Here is an 11908-nt window from a genome sequence, read left to right on the forward strand (position 1 = left end):
CCGCGCTCGCCGCGTCCTCGCTCGCCTCGAACGACGGCCCGCGGACGCCTCGCCCTTCGCTCCCCTCGAACCGCACGCGCGCGCCCGGGCCCCCGATCGAAACGCGCGCGGACCCGGACCGGGACCCGGAAGACGACGGCCCCAGCCCCGGCCCCGGCCCGCCGCCGTCGAGCGCCGCGTCGAGCGCGTCCAGCGCGTTCGCCTTAAAGCCATTCCATACAAAAATAGTTCACCGGTCAGTTGAAAGGGACCCACGCGATCAAATGTTGAAACCGAGCGAGCGGTGGGTCAAATTTTTTTGTATAGAACGCACCTTGGCCTCCTCCGCGGGCGTCCGCCGCCCCGCCGTCGCCGCGCGCGTCACCTGCTCGTGCTCCGCGTCCGTGATGTCGAGGCTCTGGCGTATCGTCGCGAGCATCGCCTCCGCCTCTTCGGTCGGCGACCCGCTCGCCCACGCCACCTTATTCGCGGCGAAGTACGCCTTGAGGCGCTGATCGCCACCCTCCAGCGCGCGCTCGGCTTCGAGCTCTTCGCACAGCTTCAACGCCTCGCGCAGTTCGATCGCCGGGTGCGCGGCGGACGTCTCGTCGATCGAAACGCGCAGCTTCGCCGCGTTCCTCGCCTTCATCGCGAGCTCCACCTTCTCGAGCGCTCGCCACCGCGCGAGGACCGCCTCCGCGTCGTTCACCGCGTCCTCGAGCTGCCACGGCCACGCCGCCGTTTTCGCGCGCGAGATGGCGCTCTCTAAATTCGCGACGGCTTCGCGTTCCAACGTCCCCGGCCGCAGCGCGCGGCCGCGCAACTCCGGCTCGAGCGCCTCCGACAGCGTCGCGCGCGCGAGGTCCATCTCCTGCAGCGCGGTCGCCCTGGAGAAACAACGCGACACGAGCGTGTTGAGCTTCGCCGCGCCCTCGTCCGTCAGCGGCGGCTTTCTCTCGGCAACCTTCGCGGCTCTCACCATCAGCGCCTCCAGCGTCGGCACGGAGGCCACGTTCAGGGACGCCTCGTCCGCGAGCGCGACGCGCAGGTCCGCCTCGAGAGTAAGCGCCTCGAGCGCAGCTTCCGCGGCGGCGACGGCGGCTCGCAGCGCGGATTTGGGTCTCTTCTTGGTCGCGGTGGTCGCGGCGTCCTCGTCGTCCAGGGAAGAATCGCCGCTGTCGCCGGCGACAAAGTCGCGCAGGGGGACGCCGCCGCGCGTCGCGCCCCGGTCGGTCGACGCGCCGTCACCGTCTTCCTCGGCCGCGTCCGATTCCGATTCCTCGTCGTGCGACAGAAGGACGTCCGCGCGCGCCGCGGACTCGTTCCACGCCTCCGCAGCCTCCGCGGCTTCTTTCTCCGTGAGCGGCGTCGGCGCCGCCGCCGCCGCCGCCGCCGCGGAAACCGCCGCGGCGGAAACCGCCGCGTCGTACCTCTGCAACACCACCTTCGCGCGCTGCAAGTTCGCCTTCAACCCGGGGACGTCCACCGGAACCTGCAGACACGCCGCGGTCAGCGCCGCCGCGAGCGCGCTCTCCTCCGCCTCCCTCGCCTGCGCGCGAATCTCCTCCAGCATCACCTCGCCCTCGCCCGCGTCGGCGCCCACCGCCCTCGCCTCCGCGAGCGCCTCCTCGAGTTCGACGAACCCTCTCCCCTGCGGCGCCTTCTTCGCGCGCGAATACGCCTCGCGCACCGCGTCTCGCGCCTCCTTGCGCTTCACGCTGCGCCCGAGAAGGATCCTCGTGCGCTTCTCCATGAGGACTCGGAGCTGGTTCTTCTCTTCTTTCGCGTCGCGGCCGGCCCGCCCCCCCGCGACGACGGAGCGCGCGAGCGCGTTGTCCTGCCACAGCGTCAACACCACGAACGGTATCCCGAGCTCGAGCAACGTCTCCGCGGCGTTGACCATGCCCTCGCCGTCGCTCTCCGCCGCCTTCTCGTCCCCGGGCGCGGACACGTTCACGATTATCACCAGCCGCTTTTCGTTCCTCTTCTTCTTCTCCTCGCCGCCGCCGCCGAACCCTTTGTAGTAGCTCTCGTCGCTGCTCACGCTGTCCCTGCCGTACGTCCCGAACGAGTACGGCGCGTTCGGCCACAGCGCGTTGAACGCCGCGCGAACGTCCCCGACCTCGCTGACGGCGCCGTCGCCGTCGCCGTCGCCGCCGTGCACGAGCGCGTCCGGCAGCAAAATCTGCGGCGCTCTCCGCCGGCGGCGGCTCAGCTCCTCCTTCGCGTCGCCGCCGCCTTCGATCATCGGCTGCTGCATCCCCGCCGCCGCGGTCAGCGCGCTCGCGGTCATGAGCACCGCGCGGAGCGTCAGCGCGACGGACGGCTGCGTCCACCCGCGCCACGTGGGGAAGGAGGCGAAGAGCTCGCGCTCGTTGTCCGCGGCGGTGACCTCCTTCCCTACGCCGGGGGTCTGCGTCGACGCCTGCGTCGCCGACGACGCCGCGTCGCCGCCGACGCCGGGCCGCTTCTTCCGCGCGTCCACCGCGGCGGCGGCCATCTCCGCGACGCCGCTCGGTTCGCCGTTCGGCGACGCGCGCAGCAGCGGCACGGGGACGTGCATCGCCACGGAGGGCGACTCGCGACGCGCCACCTTGTCCACGGGGAACGACGTCACCTCCGCGACGATGGCGTCCTGCACCTCTCGGAGGACGAGGTCCACGCCCGTGCTGTTGCCGCTGTGCCACTGGAGCATCGCCTCGAGGAAGTCCACCTTGCTCCCGGGCGCGACGGGGGGCGGCGCCGGGGCCTGCGTTGGGGCGAGCGGTGGGGAATTTGTTAGGCGGGGGAGGCGAGCGTCGGGGACGCGCGACGGGGCGCGATTCCGCGCGTCGCGCGGCGAGCACGCAGAGAGAACCATCATCAGATGAACCGTCGACGCGCCTGGTATATCGTCACGCCCATCCTCTGCGCGAGGCCCTCGAGCGGGCGGAACCATCCGCCGCCGCCGCCGTCGGACCCGCTCTCCGCGGCGCGCGGCGCGCGCGCGACGCGGCGTCGTCCGACGACGCGACGCGGCGCGGGAACGCCGCCGTCGCCGCCCGCCCGAAGAACACCTCGCGGTGGCGGTGTCGACGTCGTCGCGACGCCCGCGCGCGCGGTCGCGGCGCGCGACTCGACGCGCCGCGCCGTCGCGCGCGCGCCCGTCGCGCGCGTCGCGCTCGAGGCGGACATCTCGAGGAGAGCGAACGCGGCCCTCGCGCGCGTTCGCCCGCCGTCGTCCGCCCGCGGTTATGCGCGCGCCCTAACCCTCGACGCGTGCTGACGTCGTCGCGCCATCGAGGTCAAACTCCGGTCGCGGTCGCGGTCGCGATGCGCCTCATCAGCGTCCGACCGCGACCGATCGCTTCCACTCCGGGCGCGCGCGCGCCCGCTCGCCCCGCCCCGGCCGGGATGGCGACGCCGAGCGCCGAGGCGGAGGAGCTCAAGGCGGAGGGCAACAGGCTGTACCAGCGCGGGAAGTACGCCGCGGCGATCGACGCGTACACGCTCGCGGTGACGGCCGCGCCGCGGTGGATCTCTCCGTACGTCAACCGCGCGCTGTGTCACCGGAAGCTGAAGCGATGGGAGGGCGTGCGCGACGACTGCGTGAAAGCGCTCGAGATCGATCGCGAGAACATCAAGGCGAACTACATGCTCGGGCTGTCGCTGATATTCGAGAAGAAGCACACGGAGGTGAGCGAGCGAGGAGGAGAAGCGCGGACGCGACGCGACCGACGGGACGGAGGGATCGCGCGATCGAGCGTCTCTCCGTCCTTCGCGGTTGGTTGGCACCCCGAGCCGACGCGCGGTCGCGGTCGCCGGTCGACCCGACGCTCTCGCCTCTCCGCCGAACCTCTGAACGAGACCACACGTCCCCCTAAATATAAACCCCCACCCACCCCGCCCACCCCTCAACGCAGGCCGCGACGAAGCTGTCGAAAGCGCTCGAGAACGCGCGCGCGTCGGACGCGACGATGCAGGACGAGATATGGCGCGAGCTCGCGCGCGCGAAATACCTCGAGTGGGAACTCCACGCGGCGGCGCGCGCGACGCGGTACCAAAACGCGGAGCGGAAACTTCGAGCGGCGTGCGGCGTCGCGGGGACCGCGACGACGAGCGGCGGCGGCGGCGGCGGCGGCGGCGGTGCCGACTACATGGACCTCACGATGGAGGACGCGGACCCGTTCGAGGCGGCGTGGCGCGACGCGAAAGGCGCGGGGGGGTCCCGGTCCGGGTCAGGCGCGTCCTATACACTGGTTCCCATACGACCGCGTCGGCGTTGTGAACGCCGATCCTTAAGGACTTTGCTCGGCGCATCTCTCCGCCCACCCCTCGCTTTCAGTACCCACCCTAGACGCCTTTCAACTGCAACTGACGCCTTTCAACTCCACCCCGACTTTCGCTTGTATAGAACGGCCCTCAGGGAGCGCGCCGGCGACGCCGATGGCGGATCAGCTCACGAGGGACGATTGGCCCGTCGTGGAAGAGCTTCTCGCCGCGGCGCGAGGACGCGACGACCGAAGAGAGGACCCCCCGGACTGCTTCTGCTGCAAGCTCACGTTCGAGGTGTTCCGCGACCCGGTCGTCGCGCCGTCGGGGCACTCGTACGAACGCATCGCGATCACGACGCACTTGGAAAAAGTCGGCGCGTTCGACCCCATCACGCGAGAGCCGCTGTACGCGAACGACTTGCGGCCGAACATAAGCCTGAGGAACGCCGCGCACGAGTGGTTGAATCATCACGCGTGGGCGTACGCGGACATCATCAAGCCGGACGCGCCGTTAGAGTGAGGGGGAGAGTCGTTAGCGCGGAGAGGTCGCGGCGCGTCAGATTCAAGAGAGGAGAAAATCGAAAATCGAGGCGACGCGCCCAGCAGACCGCTCGCCTTCGTCGCGCGCCCCCGCCGGTCTCCCCGAAGCGGCGTCGCGTCGCTTCCGGTCCCCACGTCGCGTCTTATCTTCACACCCGCGCGCGCGCGGACGACGGCATCGCGCCCGCCCGCGCCGCGCCTCCTCCGCGCACGATGTCGACGCCTCGCGCGTCCGCGGCGACGCGGACGCGGACGACGCGCGCGTCGTCGTCGTCGTCGTCGACGACGTCGACGACGGCGACGGCGACGACGACGACGAAAAGGACGCTCCTCCTCCTCGTCGTCGTCCTCCTCGCGGCGAGCGCGACGACGCCCGCGCACGCGCGCCTCCCCCCGTCGCCGTGCTTCCACGCCCTCGACGAGCTCTCGAGCGCGGTGTACGCGCTCGAGGCGAGCGCCGCGCGCGCCGACGCGTCCGTCGCCGCACAGGGCGCGCGCGTAGGCGGCGTCGACGGCGGGTTCTACGGCGGCGCGTTCCAGGGCTGGGGCGCGCCCGGCCTCGAGTATGATGACTTCGACGACGACGCGAGCGGCGGGAACGCGACCGACGCGGGCGTCGTCGTCGCCCAGGGCGCGCGCGGCACCTACGCGGGCGTCCGCGCGACCGGCGATCGCGCCGCCGCGCTCGGGGACGACACCGCCGCGCTCGGGGACTTGTCGTTCGTCGCCGGCGCGTCGTCGCTCGCGCTGGGGGTCGCGTCGCTCGCGGTCGGGAATCGCACGACCGCGACCGGCGACGCGTCCGTCGCGCTCGGGAAGGGCGGACGCGCGACCGCGGAGGCGTCGAGCGCGCTCGGGATGTTCACCGAGGCGGGCGGGGTGGGGTCGGTCGCGGGCGGCGTGAACTCGATCGCGTCGGGGGAGGCGGCGACCGCGTTCGGGACGAGCGCGGAAGCCTCCGGCGCGGGCTCGGTCAGGTGCGCGCGCGCGACAGCGACAGGACCTCTCATCGCGAACGTTTTTCTTTGGTTTTGGCGCGCGCGACGGCTTCGGCTTCGGCTTCGGCTTCGGCTTCGGCTTCGGCTTCGGCGGGGTCGTCCTTTCTGATGAAAACGCACGTTCACGAACCGTTACTTACGGTATCTATGTTTACGCATCACCCTCCCCCCTCCCTCCATCCATCCTCCGCGCGCGCGTCGCAGCGCCGGCGTCTTCACGAAGAGCCAAGGCGCGGCGTCCTTCGCCGCCGGCGGCGGCGCGGAAGGATCGTTCTATCTCACACTGGTCCCCATACGACCGCGTTCGCGTCGTGAACGCCGATCCTTAAGGACTTTGCCGGCGCATCTCTCCGCCCACTCCTCGCCTTCAATACCCACCCTCGGCGCCTTTCAACTTCAACTGACGCCTTTCAACTCCACCCCGACGTTCGCTCGTATAGAACAGCCCTCGGCGACCTCTCCGCATCTTTCGGCGCCTACACCATGGCGCAGGGCGCGTCCGCGACGGCGATGGGCGCGGGCACGACCGCGTCCGGCGACGCGTCCACGTCCGTCGGCCTCCTCTCGCGCGCGTCCGGCGTCGCCTCGTTCAGCGCGGGCGACCGCACGCGCGCGTCCGGGGAAGCCTCCGCGGCGTTTGGCGTCGACGGCGAATCCTCGGGGCGAGGAAGCGTCAGGCGCGTTCTATCTCACACTGGTCCCCATACGACCGCGTTCGCGTGGTGCACGCCGATCCTTGAGGACTTTCTCTCCCGGCGTTCGTTTCGCTCCGCCCACCCCTCGCTTTCGCTTTCAATACCCGACCTACGCGACGCCTTTCAACTCCCGACTGACGCCTTTGAACTCCACCCCGACGTCGTCGCTTTTAACGATGGACCCTCGACCCTCAGCCTCGGTGTCCTCTCCAACGCGCGCGGGGAAGCGGCGTTCGCGCAGGGCCTCCGATCGTCCGCGACCGGCGGCGGCGCCGCGGCGTCGGGCGTCGGCGCGATCGCGTCCGGGCTCGGCGCGATCGCGCAGGGCGTCGCCGCGGTGTCGACCGGTTTATCTTCCAACGCGCTCGGGTTCGCGACCATCGCGCAAGGGATCGGCTCTTTCAGCGGCGGCTTCGGGTCGTTCTCCGCCGCGAACGCCGTCGGGTCCGTCGCGCTGGGCATGTTCGATCGCGCGGACGGCACCGGGTCCGTCGCGATGGGGATGCTGAGTCGCGCGTCGTCGAATCGCGCGGTCGCGATCGGGGACCGCGCGTGCGCGGGCGCCGAGTGCGACGCGCCGGCGGCGCGCGAAAACGACTCGGCGACGAACGACGTCGCCGCCTCCGTGGCGATCGGCGGCCGCGTCGTGGCGAACGGCGCGGGCGCGATGGCGTTCGGGTACCGCTCCGTCGCGAGAGGCTCGCACGCGCTCGCGGCGGGGCTCTACGCCGTCGCGGACGGCCCCTCCGCGGTCGCGCTCGGGAACCGAACGCTCGCGGACGGCACGGCGTCGTTCGCGAGCGGGGAGAAGGCTGTCGCGTCCGGCGCGCGCGCGATTGCGATGGGTCTCGAGACCGTCGCGAGCGCCGCCGGCGGCGTCGCGATCGGCGCGCGCTCCGTCGCCGCGGGCGAGGGCGCGATCGCGATCGGCGGCGGCGACGCGCGCGCGATGCGCGAAGGGTCGATCGCGCTCGGGGCGGGCGCGACGTCGGACGCGAAAAATGCCGTCGCGATGCCCGGCGCGACGGCGACGGAGGACGACTCCCTCGCCGTCCTCGGCGTCGTCTTCGCCGCGGACTTTCGAGTCTCCGGCGGCGGAGGCGCCGGCGTGGTCGCGCTGCTCGCCGCGGTCGAGAGCCTGCGGAATAAGACGGACGCGCTCGAGCTGAGAGTCGCCGCGCTCGAGGCGGCGGCGGCGGCGGCGGCGGCAAACGGCGACGGCGACGGCGACGACGACGACGAAGGCGGCGACCCCCCGCCCGCGAACGTCGTCGAGGTGACCTACGGCCTGTCCGGGTACACCGAGGAGACGTTCGGGGAGACAGAGCGCGCCTCCTTCCGCGGCGCGGTCGCGGCGTTACTCGGCGTCGACGAAGACGCCGTGCGCATCGTCGCCGTGACGAACCGGGACGCGACGCGACGACGACTGCTGCAGGACGACGCGGACGGCGGCGGCGGCGGCGTCGACGTTCAGTTCGAGGTGGACGTCCCGGACGCGTCCGCCGCGGAGACCGTCGCGGAGCAGGCGAACTACTTCGCCGCCGACGACGCGGGCGCGACGACGCTCGTCACGAGTTTACGAGAGAAAGGGCTCTCGAGCGTGAGCGAAGTGCGACTCGCCGCGAGCGCGGTCGTCGTCGTCGCGCCGCCGCCGCCGACGACGACGCCGTCGGCGCCGAGCCCGTCCGGCGCGCCGCCGCTGGACGACGACGACGACGACGACGGCGCCGCGGACGCGCCGGCGTCGTCGCCCGCGGACGGCGCGCGCTTCGCCGTGGACGCGCCGGCGTCGTCGCCCGCGGACGAGGACGCGGCGGCGACTGCGGAGGACGACGCGGCGTACGACGCGCCGCCAGACTATTAAACGAGTCGACGCGACGCGATGTGAATAATAAGGTTACGATGATGCCTCGTTCGGTAACCGTACGTTTCGTTTCACCGCGCGGTGTCGCGTCGTCGCGTCGCTATCTAAGCGCTCTAATGAATAGTTTCGTCTCGTCTCGTTCGCGTGCGCTCTATGTCGCACTGGTCCCCATACGACCGCGTTCGCGTGGTGAACGCCGTTTCTTAAGGACTTCTCCTCGTCGTCGTTCCCCGACGCTCCGCTCACGGCGTGCCCGGCCCTCCCCCCGCCCCCATCGGCATGAGCAGCGACTGAATCCCGCGCCACTGCTTCGCCGTCTCCGCGATCCACGGCCCGTTGAAGATGCACAGCACCGTGCAGTCCTCGGTGTACTCCAAGTTATTCAGCAGCTTGGGCGTGAGCAAAAACGTCTGCGGCGTGTCCTCCCTCGACGCCGCGTTGGTCATCCGCTTGAAAATTTTCCGCTCGTTCACCGGGTCCATCCCCTGGTTGATCTCGTCCACGACGCGGAACGGCGCTTTCGTCAGCTCCTGCAGCGAGATGAGGTATAGCATCGTCGAGACCGAGCGCTCGCCGCCGGACTGCCGGTGCGCGTCCAGGATGTGCATGTCCGTCGCCGCGCGAAATTTCACGTAGAGCTCGAGTCGATACGCGTCGAACGCGTCGCCTCTCTCCTCGAGCTTCACCTCCCCGGCGCACCCGATCGCGGCGAAGTTGTTCTTGAACTGCTCGTTGATGTTATCCACGAGCTCGCGCAGCTTCGGGAGCCACGCGTCCTTCACCGTCGCGATGTCGCTCTGCTTCTCGGTCAACTCTGCCTCCCCCGTCTTGAGGTCCGCCTCGATGGCGTCGATCTCCTGTTTTCGACGCTTGAAGTCCTCCAGCACCATCCCGTTCGGGCACAAGATGGCGTCCGCCTCGGTCTCTATCGCGTCGATCGTCTCGTCCAGCTCTTCCGTCGTCGCCGGGTACTCCAGAAATTTCTCCTGGAGCTCCGGCGTCATCGGCGCTTCGCTCTCCGCGGCTTGCTTCGTCTCGCGCGCCTTCTCCTTGGTCTTGACGCAATTCGACACGCACTCATCCTTGGCCGCCAAGAGATCCTTTTGATCTCCTTTCGCGGCGTCGAGCACCTCCTGGAGGTGCGCGGACTGAACCTTGCACTCCTCCGCGCGCAAGAAGCACGCGGTGCGCTCGCGCATGTGCTTCAAGCACGCCGCCGTCGCCTCCGTCACCGCGGCGACGGCTTTCTCCCGCTTCTCCGTGTTCTCCTTGAGCTTCGCGGCGACGGTCGCCTCGAGTCCCTCCACGTCCTCGCTCTTTCGGCACAGATCCAGCGCCTTCTCCGCCACCTGCACCTGCTGCTGCAGCGCGTTCTTCTTCTGGACCGCGTCCCTGCGCATGCTCGAGATGAAATCCCGTCTCTTCGTCGCCGCGAGGTACTGCCCTTGGAGCGCGTTCCACTCCTGATTCGCCGCCTCGATGGAGCGCTTGACCGTCGCCACGTCGTCTTTCAAGCCTTTGATCTCCTCCACGACCTCCGCGCGCTGGCTCGCGTTCGCGTTCGCCGTGAACAGCTGGCTGTTCTTCACGCCGTACGTGCTCAACGTGATCGCGCTCGGGTCGTAGCGCGACTTGGTTTTGTTGAACACCGTCCGCGGCGTCAGCGCCTTCGGGACGTCGTTCGTCTCCTTCAACAGCTTCTCCACTTGCGCGTCCGTGACTTTCGGGTCCATAACGAACGCCCTGTCGACGTTACCCGCGTCACACAGCGCCTGCTTCACGATCGGTTCCGCCTGGAAGCACTGGTCTAGCCGGTGCGTCACGCCCCACGAGCGCAGATGCGACACGTCCGGCTCTCGATACGACACGTTCGTGATGTTCATGACGTTGAGGCCGAAATCTTTAAACGCTTGCGAGAGCTTGTCGCGGTCGCGGTCGTCCTGCGTGATGTACGTGCCCCACGCCCACCTGGGGACGTTCTGCTCGAGGTAGTTCCGATGCGTCGCGTCCTCGCACTCCACGAGCGTGAGCAGCGGCCCGATGACGGGCTTGTGGAAGCCGTTACGATGTTCTCTCACGTACTCGTCGCCTCTCTGGATGTTAAACCCCCGGCTTCGCTGGTTCGCCCACTGCAGCCTCTCCAACTTTTGCCCGCGGATGGAGTCGATCCCCGCCAATCGATCCTCCATCGACTTCAGCCTCGCCTGCGGCTGTCGCAGCTGCGCGTGCAGGTCGTCCCTCTTGTTCTCCACCGCGCGCCACTCGAGGTTCTTATCGTTCGCCGCCTTCTTCGCCTCGGCGAGCTCCTTCGCGTTGTCCGGCGGCTCTGGCGCATCCGCCAGCGCCTTCTTCGCCCGCTGTAGCTCCCTCTCCTTCGCCGCGAGCTGCCCGCGCTGCTTCATGATGCGCTCCCTCGCGTTCTGGAGCTGCTTCGCCGACCGCGTCGCGTCCGTCGCGAGGTCTTCGAGCTCGTTCGTCGCGTTCTCTCGCCTCCTCGACGCGTCTCTCTTCGCCTTGGACGCCGCCTGGAGCCGCGCGTGGTTCTCCGTCGTCAACCGGTTCATGAGCGTCACGGGCTCCGTGAACTGCGCGAGCTCTCTCTCCTTCTCCGCGATGAGCCTGTTGCACTCCTTTAGGTTTTGCTTCGCGTCGCCCCACTTCGAGCGCGCCTTCTCGTGCTCCAGCCACGGCCGCTTCTTCTTCATGTCCTCCGCCTCCTTGACGAGTTTCTCGCGCTCGTTGAACCTGTCGACGTCGCGCTCGAGCGACGCGTTTTCGAGCTTCAACTTCTCCACCCTCGCGCGCTTGGAGCTCACGTCGCGCTCCAGATCCGCGATCCCTTGCTTCATCTCGATCAGACTCGCGTGCTTGTCGTGCAGCTGCCCGTTCTCGATCGTCTTCTCCGTCTCCAGGAGGAGCTGCTCCGGGGTCATCTTGGCGAACTCGACGACGCGATCTTGCGGGAGAAACTGACACAGGTTATCCAGCTGCACGCCGAGCGCCTTCATCTCTCGCTTGACGCGCTCCTGCGTCACGATCACGCCGTTGACTTTCCACACGCTGCTCGCGTCCCGCCGTCTGATCTCTCGCTTCACGACCATCGTCCCACTGTCCGACCCCGTCGCGAGCGTGATCTCGGAGTAGCCGGACTCTTCGCCGCGCTTGACGAACTCCGCGATCTTGTCCGCGCGGCCGAGGAGTCTCGTGCTCCCGGCGAGGCCGATCGCGAGCGCGCACACGAAGGAGGACTTCCCCGTGCCGTTCGGGCCGAGGATGACGTTCAGACGCGGCCCGGGCTCCATCTCGACGTCGCCGTACGTCATGAAGTTGTGCAGCTTCACGCGCACGACCGCGCCCTTGGGGTACTCGGAAGGATGATGCCGCGGCCCGGCGCGTCGCCGCCGCGCGCGCGCGGCGGCCGCGGCCTCATCCTCCGGGGTGTCCGGGCGCGGGCGGATGTCGTCGATGACGTTGGGGTTGGCGGCGGCCTCGCCCTTCACGATGCGGGGCATCGTGGCGCGGAGGGCGAGAGCGCGGCGCGATCTGGTGCCAAGTTTGAAACCGCGAGCGTCCTTTGCG

At 69.5% G+C, this 11908-nt stretch overlaps 5 protein-coding genes across 5 annotated transcripts; 3 read left to right on the top strand and 2 right to left on the bottom strand.

Moving 5' to 3' along the window:
• Nucleotides 1-259: 259 nt before the first annotated feature.
• On the bottom strand, nt 260-2272 carry MICPUCDRAFT_66824 (uncharacterized protein; the record flags this gene model as incomplete). The annotated part of the gene is made up of 1 exon (XM_003062990.1): nt 260-2272. The coding sequence occupies one exon, from the start codon at nt 2270-2272 to the stop codon at nt 260-262; it is 2013 nt and encodes a 670-aa protein (XP_003063036.1).
• On the top strand, nt 2271-3244 carry MICPUCDRAFT_66825 (uncharacterized protein; the record flags this gene model as incomplete). The annotated part of the gene is made up of 2 exons (XM_003062782.1): nt 2271-2728; nt 2863-3244. 2 exons carry the CDS (start codon nt 2271-2273, stop codon nt 3242-3244), a joined length of 840 nt encoding a protein of 279 aa, XP_003062828.1.
• A 128-nt stretch (nt 3245-3372) lies between these two features.
• MICPUCDRAFT_22146 (uncharacterized protein) lies at nt 3373-4752 on the top strand (the record flags this gene model as incomplete). The annotated part of the gene is made up of 3 exons (XM_003062783.1): nt 3373-3654; nt 3882-4048; nt 4389-4752. 3 exons carry the CDS (start codon nt 3373-3375, stop codon nt 4750-4752), a joined length of 813 nt encoding a protein of 270 aa, XP_003062829.1.
• A 233-nt stretch (nt 4753-4985) lies between these two features.
• On the top strand, nt 4986-8329 carry MICPUCDRAFT_42460 (hep hag like protein; the record flags this gene model as incomplete). The annotated part of the gene is made up of 2 exons (XM_003062784.1): nt 4986-5749; nt 6211-8329. 2 exons carry the CDS (start codon nt 4986-4988, stop codon nt 8327-8329), a joined length of 2883 nt encoding a protein of 960 aa, XP_003062830.1.
• Nucleotides 8330-8571: 242 nt separating this feature from the next.
• On the bottom strand, nt 8572-11841 carry MICPUCDRAFT_36106 (uncharacterized protein; the record flags this gene model as incomplete). The annotated part of the gene is made up of 1 exon (XM_003062991.1): nt 8572-11841. The coding sequence occupies one exon, from the start codon at nt 11839-11841 to the stop codon at nt 8572-8574; it is 3270 nt and encodes a 1089-aa protein (XP_003063037.1).
• Nucleotides 11842-11908: the final 67 nt, after the last annotated feature.

The sequence above is a fragment of the Micromonas pusilla genome (genome assembly GCF_000151265.4).
Source record: "Micromonas pusilla CCMP1545 genomic scaffold MICPUCscaffold_13, whole genome shotgun sequence".
Classification (NCBI taxonomy): Eukaryota; Viridiplantae; Chlorophyta; class Mamiellophyceae; order Mamiellales; family Mamiellaceae; genus Micromonas; species Micromonas pusilla.